The sequence below is a fragment of the Buteo buteo genome, chromosome 17 (assembly GCF_964188355.1).
Source record: "Buteo buteo chromosome 17, bButBut1.hap1.1, whole genome shotgun sequence".
NCBI lineage: Eukaryota > Metazoa > Chordata > Aves > Accipitriformes > Accipitridae > Buteo > Buteo buteo.
In genome coordinates this window covers 16,035,997-16,058,828 of record NC_134187.1, presented here as the reverse complement: position 1 = coordinate 16,058,828, position 22,832 = coordinate 16,035,997, and the positions used below count along the sequence as shown (strand labels likewise).

Genomic DNA, 22,832 nt, shown 5'->3' with positions numbered 1-22,832 from the left:
ACACTAGATACACAGAAACATGAGCAAAAAATGCACTTTGGAGGAAAATAAAACACCAGTAATAGGAGAGATTGCCTAAGTGCTGTATGGCAGCAGAGTAATTAGACCACTCAACTGGAAAATGGGAACTGGATGCACCATATACTCTATGAGGGGGTTGAATTCCTGCTTGCAGAGATGCCCCTCAAAGGCAGGTACTCGAAGTTGTTTAGGCGCTTGTTTCCTTCAGAGCATGTCTGGTTTAGAAGGCTCCGGAGAACATTTTGACCTACGAAACACTCCCAATATCTTAACCAAGCTTAAGGCAAACGTGAGGCTCAGTAAGGACTAAAAGCCACAGCTATCATTCTGCCAAGGAAGAAGCATCACCAGAGGAGGAAGCATCGCTACCTTGCTGACTGCTGCACCGTGTGAGGATTTGTTAAATAAAGCACGCGGGGAAGTCCCAGAAGCAAGACTTTCCTAAAAGTTTCTTTAATTATTCCCAACCCTTCAGACTCGCTGAAAGCAGTCAGCGTTTAATAAAAACGAATGGCCTCTGCATTATCCGCGCGAGTTTCAAAGAGAGCAGAACGATGAAAAGCTGCACCGCTCAGAGCTCTTACCGGGCTTTTACGGGCTTGTCTCGCCAACCGCAGAATCCGCCCCCCCCCCGCCCCGCCCCGGCGCCCACCGCCGTCTCTCCGGCGCGGCTCCAGCGGCTGCCCTCCCGCCCGCCTCCTCACCGAGCGTGTCCGCGCCCGTTACGCCGGGAGCCGCCGCCGCCGGGCGGGCACCAGCGGGGCGGTGCGGGGAGGGGGAGGCAGCTGGAGCAGATACGGACGCGGACAGGCTGCGGGCGGGGCGGGCCCCCCCAGCCACCGGCAGCATCTCCCCCCAGCCACCGGCAGCATCCCCCCCCAGCCACCGGCAGCATCCCCCCCGCCACCGGCAGCATCCTCCCCCCCGGCAGCATTCCCCCCCCCCGGCTCCATCCGCTGGCAGGGCTGGGGCCGCGCAGCCCGGCGCGCACCGAGGAGCGGGGCAGCGCCCGCACCACCGCCCCCCGCGGCGGTGCTCGGGGCGAGGGCGGGGGGGTCTGCCGGCCCCGGGCAGCGGCCAGGCACCGCGGGGGGCGTGAAGGGCAAGCGCCAAATCTTCCCCGACCCACGCAGCTGAGAGCAAAGGCGTGCCGGGCGGGGGAGGCTCCGGGGAGAGCCTCGGGAGGTTGCTGGGCGGTTTCTGCTTCTCGCTGTCCTGCCCCGCTCTGTCCGGCTAACGCCGGTGTGGTTGTCCCGCGTGGATTATCGCGACTGTTGTGTCTATGTTGTTCTGCTGATCACCGTCTCTCTGCACCGCGACTTGCCTTCCTCCGGCTCCTTCCTATCCAACCTGGGAAGAAAAACACAGGGGAAAGCAATATTCCATCGTGCCAGTGGCATCTTTTGCAGCCTGCGTGTTCAGCAGAGGGCTTTTTACGTCTTGCTTTCACTTTTGCCTACAAGTGCCCAAAAATCTGAGTGACGATATTTATCAAACAGAAATCCTTAATTACGGCTTGGATGGTTTAGTGAAGTCCCCAAACTCCGCAATGGAACTGGACTTACAGTGCAAGGCGAATGGAAGAGGCTGGGAGGGAAAAGGGGAGGAGGAAGATTCGTTTCTTCATTCAGAAACTGGATGGAACAACCCTGAGAAAGGACGAACGGCCACACTCTTTCCGTGACATTCTGGAGAAGGTCATGTTCCATTTCAGCCTGAGACACAGGACTGACTCACTCTCCTGGTGTTTCTGAAAAAAAATCAGTCATCCATTCTAACTCTTTCTGCTCTTAGGGAAGAACATATTTTGTGTGGTGCTCTTTAGTCACTTACCTGCCTTGTTTTTCTACAGTGTCCAGGAGCGAAGGGAAAGATTAGATCATGTCGGAGTTCTGGCTAATTTCTGCCCCGGGAGATAAAGCAAATCTGCAGGCATGGGAGAGAATGAACACAGCGACGTCTAAATCCAACCTGTCGAGCAACAGCAAATTCCATATTCCAGACTTAAAGGTAAATGAAGAAGGGGTTTGTGCATGGGCAATACAAAAGTATCAGGGGCTAATGACTTTTGGGAAAAATGTGGGATTTATTTTGGGGGTAATATGCAGGGAGAAGAAGAACATTGCAGCTGGGGGATGAGTTGTGTTCAGTCAACTGAAAATTGATCAAAGAGAAAAGGAGCCATTGTGCTTGAAGCTGACCTTCACAGTGGAAGGATATGTGTATAAGGAGTGAACATGAGTGAGATGAGTTAAATAACTGATCTATTGCCTCCAACGTACCATTTAGGCCCAGTCATGAAAGTCATACAGCATTGTACAACTTGGATCGCTAATGCAAAGAGAGTAGCTAAGTATCTAGAACCATGGCAGTAAGACTGCTGACAGAGAAAACGGTGCTATAATCCACATCACTCCTTGGGAAATGGATGTGTGTGTATATTCAGCTACATTATCCAGCTTCATATCATCATATAAATAGGAAGAGTATGAATCCATGATTTTTTAAATATCTTTGCATTATTTAATCCTTATTTTGTAAGATCTGCACCTTATTTTTATTTCACTTGTGGCTATTAAAAATCCAAATATGCTGCATTAGTCAATGGAGCTACTGCAGATGTAGAACTTGGTTCGTTGGGGAGTTCCCATCACCCATCACTTAACGAAGCTACACTTAGTGCATCCAGGGTCTGGCTTTAATCCAAAAAGATTGTTAACAGTTATAACTTGAGGGTTACATAAGGGTGCAAGTAAAAGGGGAATGTGGCCTGTTCCCAAGTAATAACCTACTGAATTGTCATATGAATGTTTCAGACTGGGAATGTTGCTTTTTGCATGTTCACCTGAGATTGATGTGATTTCTAGCATCTATGGGCCTTACCCAGCCTGTGTTGGTGTGAGTCAGCTAATGTTAAAGGAAATAAAGCATTTGTAATATTCGAAAATGCAACCAGCCTATTAATATTCTGCTAATTTTTCTAGGTAAAATTTGTTTCTTCTCCTTCAGCTTGACCCTTCATAATGTTGAACTGGCAACATTACAAGAAAAGGTTTGGCAATATATTGCCATGCCATAAACATGGGATTATGACTGTGACAGAGTCATAGGAAAAGCAGATGTTGGTCTTGGAGGAAATGGCTTTGTGAGAGGCTTAGTGTTTGGTAATAGCAAAGAATGCAGAGACCCCCTTTTGAATAAGTGCTGCTTCCCTTGGTTCTCTCAGTACATCTGATTTGTTTGGATGTATGTTGTGTGCATTTCTAGTCACTATTTTATCAGGTTAAAGACTAGTCTATGCAACTTGATGATACGGGAATGAAAACAGGAAGGAAGACACTGATGTGTAGTCTTGAGACTACACATACTTTTTTCCTTTATTGGAAAAGGCTTTTTATGCCCTAGGTCTTGGGTAAAGGAATTGCTACTATTTTCCACCAAGTATATAAAGTTCTGCCAAACAAGTGCTAAACACAAGTCAGTGTCCCTAAGACTCTGCCAACAGAAGCCTTAGACAGACTTGTGCATCTTTCACCTACTTCTCATCTTTTGCACAGGTGGGGACACTGGATGCTCTTGTTGGTCTGTCAGATGAGTTGGGAAAACTTGATAGCTTTGCTGAAAGGTAAAATAGATCTTATTTACTACCTACAAATGAGAAACAGACATTGTTTTTGTGGAACGGTAGGTCCTTGTGTTCACCTCTGTCTGACTCAGTTCAGCCCAGACTACAACTGGACTGAAGTGGATAGGCTTTGTTTAACCCTTGTGTTGATCGTTATGGAGTCATCACAAAGAAAGGCTCATTCCTTAAAATTTAGCTGAATTAAGTCCATGATAGTTTTGTGTGCACAACAATCCATTTGAGTCGCAGTGATAGGGAAGCTGTTTCTTGAAATGAAACTGCTTAAAAAGGTTCTTTTTTTTTTCTTTTTTTTTTTTTAGAGAACATCCTCCCACCCCATCCAGAAACTTAAATTAATAAAACAGCATTTAAAGAATATGAAGCCCTCCCTAATCTTATTTTCCCAGAATATTTCTATTGAGCCTTCTGCCCCTTTTCAACCAGATATAGGAGATCTAAGGAATAAGTTCTTCTGAATGAAACCCAGAGCTCTCCCTCTCAGGCTTTTAAACTCCTTGAAAATCAAAATATTGACTCACATTGTATCAAACCTACTTATGCAAAGGCTCACATGATCTCCTTGATGATCATTGCCCAGTGTCCCTTTTGGGCCAAACTGACCTGGGTGTACAAAGAATAATATAGTACAGCAAGCTGAGAAAATGCCAGGTTGTAAGATACTTCATGGCACAAAGTAGACTTTGTTGTTGAGGCAATGAAAGTATAAGCTGCTGGGTTTTGGGGGGGGGTGTTCTTTTTTGCTTTGGAAACATACCTCACGTATAGTTGTGGTCTTGTTCACAGAGGCATGTGTTAGCTCTGGGGCTTTTTGCCTTTTTTCCCCTCAACTGGGACCAATAAGGATTTGCTCGTCTAAATATGCTTGATACTTCCATAGATTTTGTCTGGCAAACACATACAGAAACATTGATGTAAACTGTTTACATGTAAGCTAGGCAGTTTGGGTAAAAGTAAGTCTTCTAGAATACATTTGTCCATAGGTTTTTTGGTTTGGTTTTTTTTACACTTCACTGGTGTGACAGCAAGGCTGTATTAGGATGATTACATTTGATCACTCTGGGTTGCACACAATGTTGATCTTTTTAGAATCATTGAGTATCTTAAGTTGGAAAGGACCCATAAGGATCATTGAGTCCAACTCTGCTTCTCACGGGACTACCTAAAACTAAACCATATCCCTTTTTTCAGGATTTTTAGTAGGACAGAGCAACTTAATTCATCAAGAAAACCTTCTTCATTGTGACCCTGCCAAAAAACAACTGCCCCAAATTCTTTGTAAACACGTTCAGGCCTCTGGTTCCTACTGTAGAGATTCTTCATGAAGTAGGAATGGGGGCAAATTTGGGGAGAGACAGTGCTATCTGTTCTCAAGGAAGGGCAGCAGGCAGGCAAGCAACTGTGTGATCTGGGTTTGAGGGCTGCCAAAAGTCATGCAGAACTGATTTTCAGAAGGGCTGAACTAATTCCCAGCTTTGTGAAGAATTATGACTTCTGAAAAGCTGCCTGTAGGATCCATGTAAGATCATGGAGGGTAGTTTTAAGTGAAATGTCAGTATGAGCTCCCTAGGCTCACTGGCTCCTTCTGTTACGTTTGACTTAACTCGACAACATGGTACAGATCCTTGTTCAAGCTGAATGCCACTTTACTCCACTAACAGTCCATTTAATGCCAGTAATGACTCTTACTGTATGACATGCTATAGGCACTGAGCAAAGGGGACTGTGAGGCCCTTCCACCATGACCTGCTGAGGTAAGGACTCTTCCTATTTGTCTCATTTGCCTATCAAGCTAGGTAACCAAGAAGGATCAACAAGATTTAAAAATAAGAAAAATGTGTTGAAAAATAATAAAAAAAAGCATTAGAATAGAGTAATAACAGAGAATAATCAACACATGTATTAGCAGATCAAGTCCCACATGGACATACAAAAGCATTTTGCGTTAAATAAATGCCCAGGGTTTTGAGTCTAAGTTGTGATTCGAGGGTTAAAATGCCAAGCACTTGGACTTCGTTGAAGTAAATGGCATCCAGAGGGTTACAAGCCTGTACAAATGACCTGAGCATTTAGATTCCTGCTCCTCTGAAACAGCTACCTGCTGAACTGTTGCTAGATAAACACAGCTGCCAGTAAGGCCAGGCAGTGCAAACCTGTCAGCGCTGCCTCCGGCCAGGACAGCAGAGAAGGGGCAAGAGTTTGCAGGATCTATTGTTTCCACATACTTTTATTATTTATTTACGCAGGGAGGCAGAGTGTTTTTCCATGTCACCGCGTGGTAGCATGGAGCTCTCTCAAGCTGACAGTCCCCTCGGTCACTCTTACCTGGGGGTTCTCCCCGGTCCTTGGTCGGCGCAGCATTCTGCAGTGGCCTCAGATTGCAGGGCTTCTGCTCCCTGCAGTATTTTGGAGGCCTAGCTGGTAGCACCCTTTAATACACAGTATCATTTAAAGAGTGTTAGACTTTTTTTGTGTGTGTGTTAAAGGAATGGCATTGCAGCAATTTCAGAAGCAAAATGTGAGAGTCTTCCAAGCCATAATAATAGGCTAAATGGAGTTACTCTCTTTACAGGTTTTTATTACTACTTCTCGAGGCAGTTTAGCTGAAACCCTCTCCTTTTATAACGCATCATTTGAGCATGAGATTTGCTTAAGGTGGGATTCATCTCACCTAAAGGCAGAGGTTTAAGGGTTGGATGTGAAAGCTGCTTGCTGTTGGATGTCACTATAGTCAATGGGTCTCCTCTGGGGGTCTGATTCCTCTCACTTGCCTCAGACATCAGTGGTATGCAAGGTGCATGTTCTGTCTTTGCATGGGGAATGTATTGGATGAGTGAATCCCACTTGCATTTCATGGGATGCGGATGAGTGAATCCCACTTGCATTTCATGGGATGCAAGGCAAGGCACAGAGACTAGGCCAGAACTGGAGAACATTTCTCTGGCCCAGTGTATACATACATTCTGGCTGTATCTTGCTGCAGGGACCTTGGGGCGTGTGGGCTGGAAGGTAACCAAGCCTCACCTGGGCAGCTAGGACTGTTGGGTACATGAGAGTTGGGTACATACCGGTCTCACCATCTATACCTATGGAGAGAGACCAGAGGTAACTGTCTCCCAGCTATCAGGTTAGCCACCAGCTGCACTCAATGCTAATGAAAGCAGCTCAGGCTCCTTGGAAAAGCTACTGGTTTATACACTTTCCTGATGGCTGCTTTCTCTGTAATGTCTTTAGCCTCCTGCTATATTGTTCTCACTAACTGGGCTGAAGTCCTGCCTTGTTCCAAGTTCCTTTGGGCTCCCTGAGCATTGTGAAGGAGCCAAAAAACAGCTGCATCTACAAGCTGAAAATTGCCAAAGTGCTTGGCAAGGTTGCAGCTGATGGGGAACTGTTGTGTGGATCCCTGCACCCTCCCCGCAGCCTGAGTGTGGGCAACACACGCTGTACTCCACCAACACTCAGCTGGCACTGGGTCCCTAAGTGGCTGCAGCCAGATGGTGAAAAACTGTGGCAGTCCTGAGAAAGGGATGTGAACTAGAGTATAGTGGTGTAGACTCCTCCTACAGGCAGTCTAAACTGCTCCTGTCCAGGGTCATGAGAAGAATGGTTTGGGTTGGAAGGGACCTTTAAAGATCATCTAGTCCAATCCCCCTGCCATGGGCAGGGATACCTTCCTCTAGACCAGGTTGCTCAAAGCCCCATCCAACCTGGACTTGAGCACTTCCAGGGATGGGGCATCCACAGCCTCTCTGTGCAACCTGTTCCAGTGCCTCACCACCCTCACAGTAAAGAATTCCTTCTTCATGTCCAATCTAAATCTACGCTCTTTCAGTTTAAAACTGTTGCCTTTTGTCCTGTCACTACAGGTGCTGGTAAAAAGTCTCTCTCCATCTTTCTTATAAGGCCCCTTTATATACTGAAATGCTGCAATACCGTCTTCTCTTGTCTAGGCTAAATGACCCCAAACAGCAGGAATTCTGACTACTGCATTCTTGGCAGCATCAGCAATCTCAGATTTTTCCTTCCTGTCACAGGACAGGAAAACCTTTCCAAAGACTGTAGGTTTCTTCACAGGAGTGGAGATAGAGGGAATCTTTACCTCTATGAATTATTGCTTTTAAATGGCCTGTATAACTGCTTTGTAGCACATCGAAGAAAATCCTTTTCTGTGATGCTTTCATGGTATCTGTACCTGGCCTGATGTCCCTTTCCTGAGCTCTTGAAAGGCACAGGATGTCACAAGACACATTGTCCAAACACTGTAGGTGCCCTTTCAGTCTTCAGCAAATCTGCAGCTGTAGTAGTCTCCGCTCTGTAAGGAAGGACAGGGAGAAGAAGCCTGCCATTATGCTCTACTCCCTGTCACCACACGAAGGATTATGTCCACTTCATGTCTCTGCCAATTTCATGATCAGGCAGTTACTTTTTAGCAGTTGCTTTTTTTTTTTTTTTTTTTTTTTTAACAATGCGTAGTGAGCCTGGAGCGGTTAGGGAACTAAAGGCCAAATTCTGTGAATATTTCTCAGTACAGAAGGATACTAGAACAACCAGAAAGGCTCTTAACCTGTATGAGGTAGGTACTTTGACTAGAGCCAGGGGGATCTACTGCTGGAGAGACTCAATGAATCCATTTTTTAAAATAAGCAAAGAATAAATAACTACATGGAGACAATGTTCTGCAGAAAGGGCTCTGTTCAAATCACTTCTCTGAATTGGGCAGAGGGAGGATTTGAATCTAGTTCTTCCACATCTTAAAGGAGTGTCTTGTCCAGCATGCTAAAGAGAGGAGTTCCCTAAAGAGAAATAAGAAAGAAATTCTTCCTGTCAAACAAGAGAACATTGTCATTTTCCCCTGAGTGCTTTGTAAGAATCTTATCTCAGCAAGCCCTGAGGGTTTATTTAGCATCCCATGAAACAGATTTTCAGCCAATGTTGTCTGTATGTAGCTTCTTTTTCCTCCATCACCTTTGGAGTTTTAAACATGGGTTTCCTGCCGCCTTCTTGCCATGGGTTTCTGCTATGAGTATCCTGAGTGTACAGAAGACTGAATCTTGATCTTCTGCAAGTCTAAAGCACCGGGGAGATGATATTACCTATGTTTTTGCAGAGATCAGTGTATTCAGAAATAAGGCATTTAGTTCTGCAATATGCCATAGATTGTTCATCATCATTTGAATTGCAAATTAAGCTGCCCTGCCTCAGAAGTGTTTTGTTTGGGCATCTCCATGTTTATCAGATTATTGTGGCAACTGTTTTATATGCATTTTGTTTCTTCACTAACAAAGCTTCTCTTGTTACACCTAAGCGTAATAAAGAAAATAGCCCAGTACATAGGAGAAGTTATGGAGGACTCAAAAGATAAAGTCCAGGAAAATCTTCTGGCCAATGGAGGTAGGTTCTGTGAATGTGGGTTTTTTTTAATGCATTGCTGCTGCTTTTGTTTGCTTCAGAATAGGAACATGTGGAATTGAAACACTCACATACTAGAAAGGACAACCATCAGCAACATTTTTTGAGAACACATCTAGCCTGTTCCCATTTTTCTCAAAGTTAGCAGAAGCTTTATCCAGCACCAGCTTTGCTTCCAGGACAGTGTTCAGCATCTGGTACTGAACTAGTTTCTAATACCAGAGCTGAGGAGTGAAGAGGAAAGCAGGAGACATCCTTCTTCACTCCTAAAATGACCTAGCCCTGTGCCCTGTATGGGCTGGATCTCTTACAGGCAGCTAAATCTCATTCTGTATGGCTGCATGACATCTGTCAGTGATCTGTTAGTGATTTGCCTTCCTTCCTACAGTGCTGGGATAGATTGCATTGTTAACTGTGGATTTCTGACATCACGGGTGGACATGTGAGGCAACAGCTCCAAAACATGAAGCCAGGGCTGCACTCACAAGGTTGTTCCAGAGGCTGGCAGGACGTGCTTGTGCTGCTCCAGTTAGGAAGAAATGCCCTCTGGTGGTGTTCTGCCCTGGCTGGCAGGAGTTGGGTAGCAAAGAAGAGCAGGCAGTGACAACAGGCGCACTTTGGACATGCCACCTTACTGTATGCTCCCCTACACCATCTCTAAGTAGTCAATGTGGTGTTTTTATAACTTCCATGAACTAATTTTCCCCCTTTATTATCTACCATGGTAGTCAAGGCCCTAAAGGGAGCCTGTGTCAAGGACAAAATTAACCTTTAGAAACTGATGGCTCCTAGGTCATTAGATCCTGAGTGTGTTTCAAAGCAAATTCCTCCCCAGCTCTCCTGGCAAAGTACAACAAAACTGGATGTGTCACACATGCTAATTACAGGCTTGTAGAATGACACTTTTAAAAAAACTAAAAGTGCACACTCCATCACCCTTTGACTGCCTGCAATGTTGTACTTCATGAGTAAAGAATGGGGAGGAAGTTCTTTTAGAAATGTCTTCCTTGCATGACATATGACTGACATTTGATGAGTGCAACTGCTTGACAAGTACAATAATCCCACTTACTGTATTTCAGGGCTAAAGGATAAAATGAAATGTCTCAAAAGTATGTTGAGGATTGATGATTGTGGTGTTACAAGCATGCATTTGTGTGTATTAGTGCTCGAGACAAGTCTTGGTCTGGTTGTAGAGATACAGTGATCAGGTTACGATGGATTTCTCAAGTAACAACCTCGTAGCTTGATCACGATATCCCTATGACTTGAGAAACAACAGGTTTCACTTATTTCCTTTGTTTCCTCTTTTTACACCATTTTCCTTTCCTATCAGCTCTGCATGTGTTGTAATAGAAGGATGTGGAAATTACTTGTATGTGTTACTAATTTCTGTCCTCTGTCTGGATTTGGTCACCCAAACAAATCATATTAAACTAAGACATTAACTTTTCCAAGTTTATTGACTGCATCTTAAAAAATTGAGTCAGCTTTAGTATATGAGAATTCCCTTAATATATTCCAGTGTCATTCTTCATAAGCAGCAGCAACTTTGCTGTACTAATTCTTCCTCCTCCCCTTTCTGGTTAGCAAAAGGACCTTATGTTGAAGACTTCCTTGAGGCTGTGAAATCAGAAACAAAATTATAAGACATGACTTCTTGCTGCATCATCCTGTTTGACTATTAGTCTGTCCCAACTCAAACTTTGTTTTAAGTTGCACTCTACAAGTTTTCTGATTTTAGCTCATTTGCATATAATCCTGACAGCAGTTTGGTCCATGAACTGATGAAGGTGGTAGCTGTGTGTCTAACAATTGTATGGTTAGATTTACATGAAGAAAAATACAAAGTACTAGAAGATACAGCACTTCTAGTTAAGTGAACACACACATTACTTTCCAGCAGGCACCACTTGGAAGCAGCCATGTGGAGATGTCTCTCTTATAGAGGGTAATGTGTGTTTGTGTAATAAAGGGAATTTTAGTATATTAAAACAGCAGGAAATACTTTATTGCTTATGACAGAATAAGAAATGTGAAATGTAAGTAAACCTTTTCTTTAAAGATTCGGACACAACTCTCTTCCATTTATAGTAACATTAAAGCCAAACGAATTTTAAAATTTGGTAAGTGGTGGAATAACTTCATTCTTTATAATGAGCTCAAAACAAAGCAAAATGGCAAGCATAACAATTTTGAAGAATTAAGCGTTTTGAAGGGGAAGTATTTAACTTTGCCTCTTAGAGTTAGGTGAATAAATTAGAGTTACGAGATACTCAGGCTGTGGGGTTCCTGGGCAGCTGTGAGCACATTGGGGTAGGTAGGAAGCATCTCCTGGATGGGCAGCTATCTGAAGTCTTTTAGAATTGACTTTAGAGTTCCATAAATGAGGAGTGCCATTCCAGGAGCATCAGGGTGCTTGGACTGCTTGGCATTTTAAGCTCAGTTCTGCTAGTGTGTTCACAGTAGTTTGTGCCATCCCCAAGATCAGGCTGCTTAACTAAACTGCACCAATGCCAGAGCACTGCTCAGGAGTGAACTTGTAAAACAGGCTGAGAATGTATGCTGTGCTTAACTGCCTGACATTTGAATTCTGCTGAGATTCAAGGAATGTGAGGATAGAAGGGGCATGTGCAGGTCTCCAGGGAACTTTTATATCTCCTCAGTTATATACAGGTCAGTGTCTGTCTTTAAAGAGCCTGTGAATACACTGTTCCTCCACACAGCCCAGTAATACCATGCTCTTTGCAGGTGTCAGTCCCACTGAATTTAGCAAAGACTAAGCAAGAAAGCTTGGAAGAGAGGCAGGGGAATGAAATCCTTGTGTCACATACCCCATGCTGAAAAAGAATTTTGTCGCTCAAATATTTTTGACCTCCCTGCCTTCCCCTACAGAGACCATGAGCAAGCACTGCCGGAGAACTGCACACACAGGAGCTGTGTGATAGCTCTCCCTGCCTGCTGCAGTTTTGCCTCCGTTTGGTACCCTGCCTGTGCAGGGGAATTTGTTGATTCCCAGTCAGACCTTAGCAGGAAGGGTTGGATCTTTGCCTCATGACTCCTGTCCATTGGATGGGGGGGAGGTTTACACAGCTGTGGTTTAAGAAAGGGGGAGAACACCATCATGCCAGTGCTCTCTGCCTCCCAGGCAGTTTATCCCTTGCTAAGAAGCCTGTTTCCTCCTAACATAAGACTTTCCATGCTTTGGAAATCTAATAGGGTAAACTGACTCTGTTGAGGGATGAGAGAAGCCCATGGAAAGGATAATGCTCTCCTGCCAAGGGTATTCGGTATCACAGGGTAGAACCCTCAGCCTGGTAGTATGGCAATTATACAACTTTTCACATTCCTTCTCATGCATCTTGGTTCATAAAGTTTTCCTCACACCCTGGAAGTCCAGCCCACAAGAAATTGTGTTCAAACCTCGCTGTGGGACTGAATTAATTGTCTGGACAAGGCAGTAAAGAGCAATGAACATGCCCCGGCATGCCCCTCCTTGGCACCTTGAGCTTGTTTTGCTCCCCATCTCCCCAGAGCAACTTCCCAGATATTCTCCATGTTTACCCTTCTGGTCTGGAAGGAAGCGCACCCTGCAGATGACTGTTCCTCTGGCCTCTTTGTCTAGACATGGAGACCCTGCCTGCTGCCTTCCTCTAGCCTCCCTAACCTGCAGGGAGACAGTCCCAGCCCCTCTGCTTGTTGTGGCAGCATGCATGACTTTATCCCATCCCATAAAGTTGCCCAAGAACACTATGTAGGGGTGTGTTTGGCATCCTAAGGGCTCTCAAGACTCAGGCAGAGAGCTGTCTGATTTCATGAGCTGCTAGACAAGAATTCCCTCTTTGGTACCATAATGTTTTCTAATGTTAAGGAGCCTTGGTCTTCAGAGTGAAATGGCATGATCCTATTCTAGGAGCTGCGTGTCATATGTGTCATCTCCCCTCAATTCTGGGCAGAAGCCATGGCTCCCTGCGGTCCAAGTGTGCCTTGTTTTGGGGGGCTGCATGCATGGGGCCTTGCTGTGAATTTCTGTTGTTGTGGCTGGATTTATCCATTTAGAGAAATACCGTATAGCTTTGCGTGAGATGGGGAGCTCTGTGTGCAAAGTCAATGAGGAATTCCTCATTGCACCTGAATTTGTTTGATTTCTAGTGAGCGCTTGACTGAATCACAGAGAAATTACATCAGCTACGCTCTTAATACCTTTGATCAAACTCTCAACAATCCTGAGTATTACTGCTGGTCCTGGGCACAAAGTATTTTTCTGGTAGCTCTTGCTGGGATTAAATCCAGGTGTATTGCAATAATCAAGATTGAGATTACATTGAGAAGCTGTTTCTACTGTGAGGAATGGCTGCATGTTGCTGTGTCCTGCTGATACAGCTAATTTTACAGTAATGCTTGTTCTACACTGTTAGGTGTAATGCAGAAAAGATTTCTGTTTCAGCTTCTATGTTTGGGCATGTTTAGAAAGATGATTAGATTGGGCATATGATCTGTGTGGATTTCATCTAGATCAAATTTCTATGAGGATTCAGAGGTGGGCTTTTGGTTCACTCCTGTCTCTAATGTCAGCCAAAGTTATGCCTAGGCTATAGCTGGGGACTACTACCCAAACTTTGACTTGCCATCTGGTAAGCTATCTGCTTTCATGCATCTCTTTGCATTTTCAGTTGACCTAATTAGCTACCTGACACAGTTTGAGTGGGACATGGCCAAATATCCCATCAAGCAGCCGCTGAAGAATATATCAGAAGCATTAGCCAAGGTAAATTGTACTCCAAATTTTAAGACATCAGCATGGGGAAGCATGTCTTTTGGCAGTTTTTGGTCTCTCATGGCAGTCAGTGAGAGCTTTGCCTTTGGTTTGGGCAGGAACAGGCTCAGAAGCACACACTTTGTACTGAAGCAGTTGATATTACTTTAATTTCTACTGTAATAATAATGGTACATATATTTAAACCTATCCAGTCTGTAAGTATATGGCACTTTATCAGATTTACTAGGGTACATTGACATGCTTTCTGCGCTTTAATCCCCTTCATTGTAATATTTTATTGGCTTTATATACTGCCATATTATTCTCCATTTTGGAGTTCTTTTGTGAAATTATTGGCCTGACATGAAATCAAACCCATTGCAGTCTGGATGAATTATTTACACAGTCAGTCCATAAAGAAAGGCATGATGTGTTGTTCAGTATAGATAACAAAAGAAACCATGAGCTTGCTCCTTAGGTACAGCTATAACACACAAAGCAACAGCTAACTGAATCCTACTCTTCTGCCTTTGCCCCAGGGGAGCTCTGACACCGGTTCCTTCTTGGCCACAATCCGGTGGTTTTACAAGGGGCTGACTGCTGTGTTAAGGTGCAGAGGTAGTGAGAGGGGGGCAAGGACAATGCCTCAAGCACTGAGTTGACTCACTTTTTTTACTTTGTTATAGCAAGTGACTCAGATAGAAACAGACCTAAAGACACGATCAGCTGCATACAACAACATTAAAGGAAATTTGCAAAGCCTGGAGAAAAAAACTGTGTAAGTATAGCATATGCCTGTTTGCATCTGGAATGCTACATGGCTGAACTGAGGACAGTGCTCGCACCGTTGCTGTCCGGTGGACCATGTGTGTTCTGGTGGCAACAAATTTTTCTGGCTTTGGGGCATGCTGAGCATCTACAGACCCAGTGAAAGCTGGAGGTGGGGAGCTGGTGTGATCAGTATGTCTCAAAATCAGCTCAGGGAGACTGCAGTTCCTAATACGATTTTATTGGCAGTGTGAGCAGACAGTCTTGGAAAGAGTCAAAAACAAATGCGCTCTACTGTTCTGATGAGATTTCAGGGATTCAGAAATTAGATGAGCTGGGTCAGCTGGTGGATTCCTTTGCAGGACAGAACTGTTTCCTATGTTCTGAACAGCATTTGCAGAGCTCCCATAGGAAACAGCTCTGTCTTGCTTGTTGCCGCACCTCACCAGCATCCCACTTACATTTTTCTTTTCTTTGTCCCATTATGTTGGTCCAGGTAATGCCTTGTCAGGGGTTCCCAAATGTTCTCTCTCCTGTCTTCAACTGCTTGTGGTCTTTACTTATGTCAATGTTGATACCTGGATTTTTTTCCAGGGTATCACTGGGGAGAATAGTAAATTCCAGTAAGTAGTAAATTTAAAGCAACTTAGATGATGCTGTGCAAGCCCTTGCCCAACACATGCTCATATGTGCCACTCTCTCCTACTCAGGCCCTTTGCTCTGGGCACAGGACACAGGTCCTCACCTTCCACAAATACAGGTTGGGTGATGAGTGGATTGAGAGCAGCCCTGCGGAGAAGGACTTGGGGGTATTAGTGGATGAAAAACTGTATATGAGCCAGCAATGTGCACTCGCAGCCCAGAGAGCCAACCATATCCTGAGCTGCATCAAAAGCAGCGTGGCCTGCAGGTCGAGGGAGGTGATTCTGCCCCTCTGCTCCGCTCTGGTGAGACCCCACCTGGAGTGCTGCATCCAGCTCTGGGGTCCTCAGCACAGGAAAGACAGGGACCTGTTGGAGCAAGTCCAGAGGAGGGCCACAAAAATGATCAGAGGGATAGAACATCTCTCCTATGAAGACAGGCTGAAAGAGTTGGGGTTGTTCAGCCTGGAGAAGAGAAGGATCCAGGGAGATCTTACTGCAGCCTTTCAGTACTTAAAGAGGGCCCACAAGAAAGCCAGAGAGGCACTTTTTACAAGGGCATGGAGTGATAGAACAAGGGGTAATGGCTTTAAACTGGAAGAGGGTAGGTTTAGATTAGATGTAAGGAAGAAGTTCTTTACTGTGAGGGTGGTGAGGCAGTGGAATAGGTTGCACAGAGAGGCTGTGGATGCCCCATCCCTGGAAGTGTTCAAGGCCAGGTTGGATGGGGCTTTGAGCAACCTGGTCTAGTGGAAGGGGTCCCTGCCCATGGCAGGGGGGTTGGAACTAGATGATCTTTAACATCCCTTCCAACCCAAACCATTCTATGATTCTATGATTCCTGGTACTGCAGCCAGACAGGCTGGCAGCCTCCCTAGAAACCAGCCTTTACCCAAGGCAGATAGTCACAGAGGCTCACAACAAAGTCCAGAGTGGCTTGAATTTCGCTCTGACTGTGGAGCTAAAATGAGCATGCCTGGCACCAACTCCACTGAACCCAAGGAGAAACCACAGAAAAAAATACTTCCAGGTGGTGGTTCCGAATGAGTTTGTCAAAAAGCCCGCTATCCCTTATGGTGACCTGCTCAACATGGGGACTGCAGTGCCCACGAGGGTCAGCAGAGCCAGGTCACAGTTACATCTCCCTCTCTCTCTGCTGAGTTCCTGTGTCCATGCCTCACCACCGCCAGCCAGCACCACTGGCCTGTGCTTCCAGCTTGACATAGACAGTCTTAGACATGTTTGTCTCAGGCTGCGTGCATGTGGATAATCATGGGCGGGAGGAACAAGGGGACGTTAGCTCCCATTTCTCTTTTCTTGGCACCATTTGTATTCCCAGCCCACTCTTGCAGCATCTCTCCAGCTTCCATGTCAGCTTTAAGCACCTGGAGAGAGGAAGAAGCTGGGTGTGGGGAACATGAGCAGTGCCAGGCCTCCAGCAAGGTGATGAGGGAGAGGAACGGAGACCTTGTGGTCCAGGTCTATTGTCCTCTCACCCTCCCATCCACCTTTAAGTGCTGGCTTCTCTGGTGACTACCAGTGCCAGCTAGCTTGGCTTGAACAAACATCTAATAAGATGTTACCGGCCAGTTAATTAGTGTTTAGACTGGGACAGAGAACCTCAAACCAAAACCTACTGGTTTAGGTCCTTTTTCACTCCTGCCCTGCCACAGGGAGGGCAGCTGCTCTCTTCACACACACACCTAGTGCCTACCAGCCATGCCCGGCCAGCCCCAGCCGCCTATACTTCCTTGAGTGTGCAGCAGTAGTAGGACTCAATGTGATCAAGTGGGCTCCTGCTGTGAAGAGACCACCTCCTGCAGGTCCCACGTGCGCACCAGACTGCTGCTCCCACTGTCCTTCAGCTGGAGGTATCTCTGTGTGCTTGTCCGTGGCAGTCCAGGTGTGCCAGGGTTGCTTTGATGGCTTCAGTCCATACTAACATTGCTTACTCTGACTGAAGCACGGTCACACAGGCAGGTCAACAGGCAGCCTGAGAAGGCAGGTGCCTCCTGCAAGATGCAGCGATGACCAGGAGTGGGATGGTAACTTCAGATGTGCGCTTCCCAAGCATCTACACCCTTAATGTAGAAACAATAGCAGCAGAATGGTGTAATTTCACATAAAGGGCATAAACTAGCCTAGTGCTAGTCACCAATATTCTGCCATTAGTAGTAGTTCCTTTTTTATTCTTTTTAGTTGCAGTAAAAATAACTAAATAGCCATTTTAGAAGTGTAGACATGTCCTTTAGCCACCTCCTTCCTGGCCGCCTTCTACCCCAGTATGTACTATTAGCAACTATAACCACAGCACAATACCTCCAGTGTGCTGCTGCTGGGTTCCTGCTAATGTTATTTTTCCTTTGTCTTCTTCACCGTAGGGGAAATCTGCTGACTCGGACCCTAGCAGACATTGTGCATAAAGAAGACTTTGTTCTGAATTCCGAGTATCTTATCACGCTGCTTGTTGTGGTGCCAAAGTAAGGCAATAGTGCGTGCACACACGCTCAATGTGGCATTGAGTTTCAGGCCTAAGCACTAGATCCAGGCAATACTGGATGAGGTTGGGGCAGCCCATCAGCACCCTGACTGGGGCACAGGTGGAGCGGTTAGCAAAGAGGAAAGAACATTTTCTGCCAAGGATGGTGCTGGCATGAAAGAAAGAGACAAAGACTGCTCTGAACTTGGAGCAGGACAGAATTGGGATGCAGGTTTTTAATGGTTACAGAGTGCGTTCTCAAACGGCCTCCTGGTAGGAATAGTATGAGTTAAAAAAAAGAGAAAACCAGATTCTTACTGGAGCTTAGCCAGTTTATAAAAGGAATTAGACCTGTCAAGCTCACAAGGCCTCTGCTGGCTGTGTGTTTGTAAATGCCTGCAAGTAGGATGACTGCCATCACCATCAGTTGTGAAGTTATGCAACATCCTTCCCAGAAGCCTACACAAAACTTTTCCTCTCCGTATAGCTCTGTCCCAAGATACACATACAGTACCATCACTATTTTGTCTGAAAACCATGTTACAAAAAGCTATCTGAGGTAAGTTTGTTGAGTTTATTATCTGCACACCCTTTCAGATTCCCCCCTATAAACAGACTTCTTGCTTTGCAAACTCTTACCATCCCCTTGACCCCTTTCTCCCAGCGCTGGCACTTACCTTGTTTGCACTGTAGCACCAGATCAGCTCTGGGATTGCGGATAGCAGATGTACCACACCTACCGTGGATCAGGGGCAGCTTATGCAGGGGTCCTGGAGCATGTGTGGCAGCCTGGAAGTATGTGCCAAAAGCCATATCCTTCCCACCATCAGCTTCCTGCTCTGGGCCCTTCCTCATGCCAAGACCCAAAGCGAGGATTGCAGTGTTGAGGAAAACATCTCCCTAGCTGGTGACTAGGAGAGGAAAGGATAGGAGAGGCTTAATGTATCTTAATCACATAACCAGCACAATGAGCTCCAACCCTTCTATCCTAAGCCGTTAGCTTAATTATTTATCAACACACTTGCTTTCTGGTATGTAGTATTTATTTACTGTGCTTTTTTTGTGTTGCTCAAAGGTCAAGCTATATACAGTGGCAGAAGACCTATGAATCCCTCTCTGATATGGTAGTGCCTCGCTCCACCAAGTAAGTAAAATTCCAAATTAAGGTCCCTGTTTGTTTCAGACATCCCTGCCATATTTCAGCCCCTGAAATTGCTGGATCCTGGAAGGAATCACTTGTCTAACCCATGGGCTCCATGTTAACATATAGATTTGCCCAATCTCATTCTCAATTGAAATCAGAAATTATCCTCTTGAAGGGAAGTGCAGATGAAAGGAAAAAAAAAATCATTACTGTTTTTTTTACAATTAGCTTGTTGTTCCCTTTTCCAGTAATCTAGTTCTTTCTACTTTCAACCAGGGCCTTTGCTTTTTGTGTAAAACAGACAATTTGTTACAGTAATCCAGGCATAATTCAGTCTCCTGGTTTCCCCTCCCAGGTTCCTGTGAAAATTATCTCTATCTCAGCTGAACCCAGGACATTCAGCCACATGCAATCACATACAACTCTATGAAAACTACTTTTGACAAAGATCAAACACTGTATTTGCATCTTTAATTGCTTCCTGCTGTAGAATAGGGTAATTCACTGTACTGTCATTTGCATTAGCAAATGCCATATTAACTTATCCTGTTACCTGGACTAAAAAATCCTTCCCAGGAATTATATATTCCACTGCTCAGTTCATGCACACCATGAGGTCCAGTGCAGGGCACAAGAGGTGACTGCTATTATCTGAAATGGAAGAAGTGAAAAGCACAGAGAAAGAAGAAAGCTGTTTCCTACTTCCTGTCTCAAAAAACAGAAGTGCATGGAAAGTGGGGGAATGTTACCAGGAAACACAGTAAAATCAGACAGGCAGAATGTGTGTGTACTATGATGGGTTCAGGAACTTAATTCATGGGAGTTTTACACTTGAGATAGCATAGCCGGTGTTAGTAAAGACTTAGCTCCCTATTTCAGTCACAGCAGTTCTTGAAAAGCAGGGTGTTGTTTAGTATCATAAATGAAAAAAAGAACTGCAAAAGAAGGTGGTAAAGAAGGTATGAGGGATTTGCCATGTCAAATCACAGCAGTGGATTTCCCTCTCACAGAATGATTGCTGAGGATGCAGAGGGAGGACTCTTCACTGTGACCCTATTTAGAAAAGTGATGGATGACTTCAAGGCTAAAGCCAGGGAGAACAGGTAAGAAGCACCAATTGCTAGGCAGCACAGGCTAGCAAGCAGGTGTAAGGTGAGGCTTGTTCTGTGTGCAGTACAGCTGAATCCATCACTGGTTTTCAGGACTTGTTTACTGTTTGGGCTGCTGCTGGTCCTAAAGCCATGAGAAGGCAGGGTGGAAGGAGCTGTGGCAGTAGATACAGCAGCGATCCTGTTCTTTAAGGACCAGACTACAGATCCTGGAATTGTCTTTCCCGCTCTCATGCTACTGACAGCAGGAAGCTTGCTTTCTGTGGGTGACTTCAACTCCCACCCTCCACATACCTGATCTGGTTAAATGGCTAGCAACTTTGAAACATCCTGTACCCGCTTCTCCAGAAACAAAAGAAATGAGTGTGCGTATTGCTTGGACTATGGCTTGTGAGAGCAAATGTCATTCAATTGTAGGTTCATGGTTCGAGAGTTTTATTTTGATGAGAAGGAACTGAAATGTGAGAAGGAAGAGCTGATGAAATTAGCTTCCGATAAGAAACAACAATATGTAAGTAGCACATGAAATTGATGGCCTACACAATGACAGCCTCTGCTACCAGTGCGCCTAAGCACCTCTCACTCAGAAATGGTTTTATGGTTCCAACAGACTCCTGTGAGCTCCATTTAGCTAAGAAAACTGAGGCACAGGATAGATAACACAATTTGCCCAAGGTCACTTGAGTTTCTGATAAACTGGGAGCCACTAACAGGCTGCCTGAGAATTATCTCAGCAGCCCGTGATGGATTCAGTGGTGTTAGCTATGGAGCTGCTTCACACAGCGAGGGGATCACAATACTGTTGTATCTGTTCTCATAGGGCCCGTTACTGCGCTGGCTGAAAGTGAACTTCAGCGAAGCATTTGTGGCTTGGATTCACGTGAAAGCCTTGAGAGTTTTTGTTGAATCTGTCCTGAGGTAAGTGGGTAAACATGCAGTGCTGGCAGACATTCCTATAGAAGTCAAAATCCACAGCTGTCTTCCTGGAGCAGTTTCTTTGTGGGAGGGAACATCCCTTACACACCTCATTCCAGGAGCTAACAGGAGACAATACAGATGACCACAAAAAAGGTGACATACAAAGTTGATGAACAGTTCTTTGGGGGCACTTACAGGGAAGTGGAAAACAAAGACACCATTTAGTTGACTTTCAGCTTCAAAACCAAAATGCTTTCAGATAAGGAGGCAGCACACCACCACTGACATTGTTTCTGCAATGTACCATCAGCTAGCATGCCAGGAGACAGGAGAGAGAGAGAGAAGGGCAGGAGCGGAAAGGTGTGCCCCTTCCCAGCAGATGATTGTGTATGTTGATGTGTTTCAAGGTATGGCCTCCCAGTGAATTTCCAAGCAATGCTGCTGCAGCCAAATAGGAAGTCTGTAAAACGCCTCAGAGATGTCCTAAATGTGGTCTTCAAACACCTGGATGAAGTTGCAGCAGCAAGTATAATGGACGTATGTATTTGGACTGCAAGTGCACATGCTCTAGCTTGTCTCAGCTTAGACAAATGAACACTTTCACAATCCAGGGGCTAGAGCGTGCATCTCCTCACATCTTGCAATGCGAGGAGCCCTGGATGCACCTTTAATCCCTCCAGTGGTTACAGACTGAATTAGGGTAACAGGTAGGCTCAGGTGATGATGGAGATGCGTAGAGATTGCTTACGTTTTCTGTTAAAATATCTGATGTTTACAACTACCAGACTGAAATAGGTCTGCTCAATTACAGCAGTCCCTCCAGGTAAAAAGCTTCAACTCTTCTATAAACATTCAGATCAACGCAAGCAAGACAAATGAATGCAGAACTAAATGCTAGGACTCTGACACCTCGATCCCCTGTAAAAGGCTGTCATTGACTAAATACCTCAATCTAGGCCTTCAGCAAGAAGCAGTAGTTGCTTTCTCCCACCGCATATCTTGAGTGTACAAGCAATTTAGGATAAACCACTAGGCATTAAACCAGCAAGCACAAAATTCCCAGTGCATGAAGAAAGGAGAAAGAAATTAGTTGCTCTAGAGCTGAAGCACACAAAAATGCTACAATACATGTTCCTGAAGTTGCAACAAAGCATGAATTCTCAATGCTAACTGTATTAGGTAGCCTGAAAATACCAAGCAAATGCCAGATTCTCAGTGGCAAATTCCCCATCTTACGCACAGCAGATGCAAAACTCCATTCCACCTGTGGAAGAGGAGCGAGCGCAAAAGCAATCTGCTGTAGCTTGGAACTGTGCAAGTTTGTTTACTGGTACTAAAGTCATATTGTTTCCTTTTGCAGCCTGGCATGGACATCCCTGGTTTACAACTGAGTAATCAAGAATACTATCCTTATGTCTATTTCAAGATTGACCTCAGTCTTCTTGACTGCAGTTAAAGAAAAATTGCTCAAGCTTCATCTATTAATTTTCCAAGACCCTAATGTTACAGTAAAAAAATCTTTAGCTGCTGAAAGTCAAATTAAAATGCAGATGCTGTAGCAGGATAATTGCGTAAGATCTTCTTACCCCTTCCAGTAATTTCTACAGTGACTTCAACATAAGTCTCCCTTATTCATAGTTTTACAAAAACATATTTCAGAGGCAGGATGTACTATGGTAGTATTTATTTTTTTTGGTAAGTTACAAAGATGGAATATCTACTGGACTTGAAATAAAACAATTTAAAAAGTGTGGTGGCTAATAGATCTGCTAGGTGTACACAGTCCTGGTTTTCTAACAAAGCAAACTTAAAAAACCCCCAAAAAGTAGAAAGCATCAGAGCAAAACCCAAAAGTTTTTAATTTAAAAAAAGCTTAAGAAGAAAGATCCTGAAAATTGCTGTGGAACTTATTGTAGTATGACTTGTAGTCCCAAGTACTCA

General features: G+C 44.8%; 1 protein-coding gene across 1 annotated transcript; it reads left to right on the top strand.

Annotated features, from left to right (window-relative positions):
* The first annotated feature begins 1,673 nt into the window (after window positions 1-1,673).
* Window positions 1,674-22,550, top strand: ATP6V1C2 (ATPase H+ transporting V1 subunit C2). The gene is made up of 14 exons (XM_075049136.1): window positions 1,674-1,718; window positions 1,874-2,031; window positions 3,579-3,646; window positions 8,970-9,055; window positions 10,156-10,185; window positions 13,747-13,841; window positions 14,519-14,610; window positions 17,623-17,721; window positions 18,796-18,864; window positions 19,875-19,967; window positions 20,391-20,484; window positions 20,794-20,891; window positions 21,299-21,428; window positions 22,252-22,550. The coding sequence occupies exons 2-14, from the start codon at window positions 1,903-1,905 to the stop codon at window positions 22,345-22,347; spliced, it is 1,179 nt and encodes a 392-aa protein (XP_074905237.1). The 5' UTR covers window positions 1,674-1,718; window positions 1,874-1,902; the 3' UTR covers window positions 22,348-22,550.
* Window positions 22,551-22,832: the final 282 nt, after the last annotated feature.

What these genes read in the sequence shown, in the direction of transcription:
- ATP6V1C2 (XM_075049136.1), top strand. Translation starts at nt 1,903, where the DNA reads ATGTCGGAGTTCTGGCTAATTTCTGCCCCGGGAGATAAAGCAAATCTG. An exon ending in TATCAGAAGCATTAGCCAAG is followed by an intron (nt 13,842 to 14,518) that starts GTAAATTGTACT and finishes ACTTTGTTATAG; the next exon opens with CAAGTGACTCAGATAGAAAC. An exon ending in GTAGTGCCTCGCTCCACCAA is followed by an intron (nt 18,865 to 19,874) that starts GTAAGTAAAATT and finishes TCCCTCTCACAG; the next exon opens with AATGATTGCTGAGGATGCAG.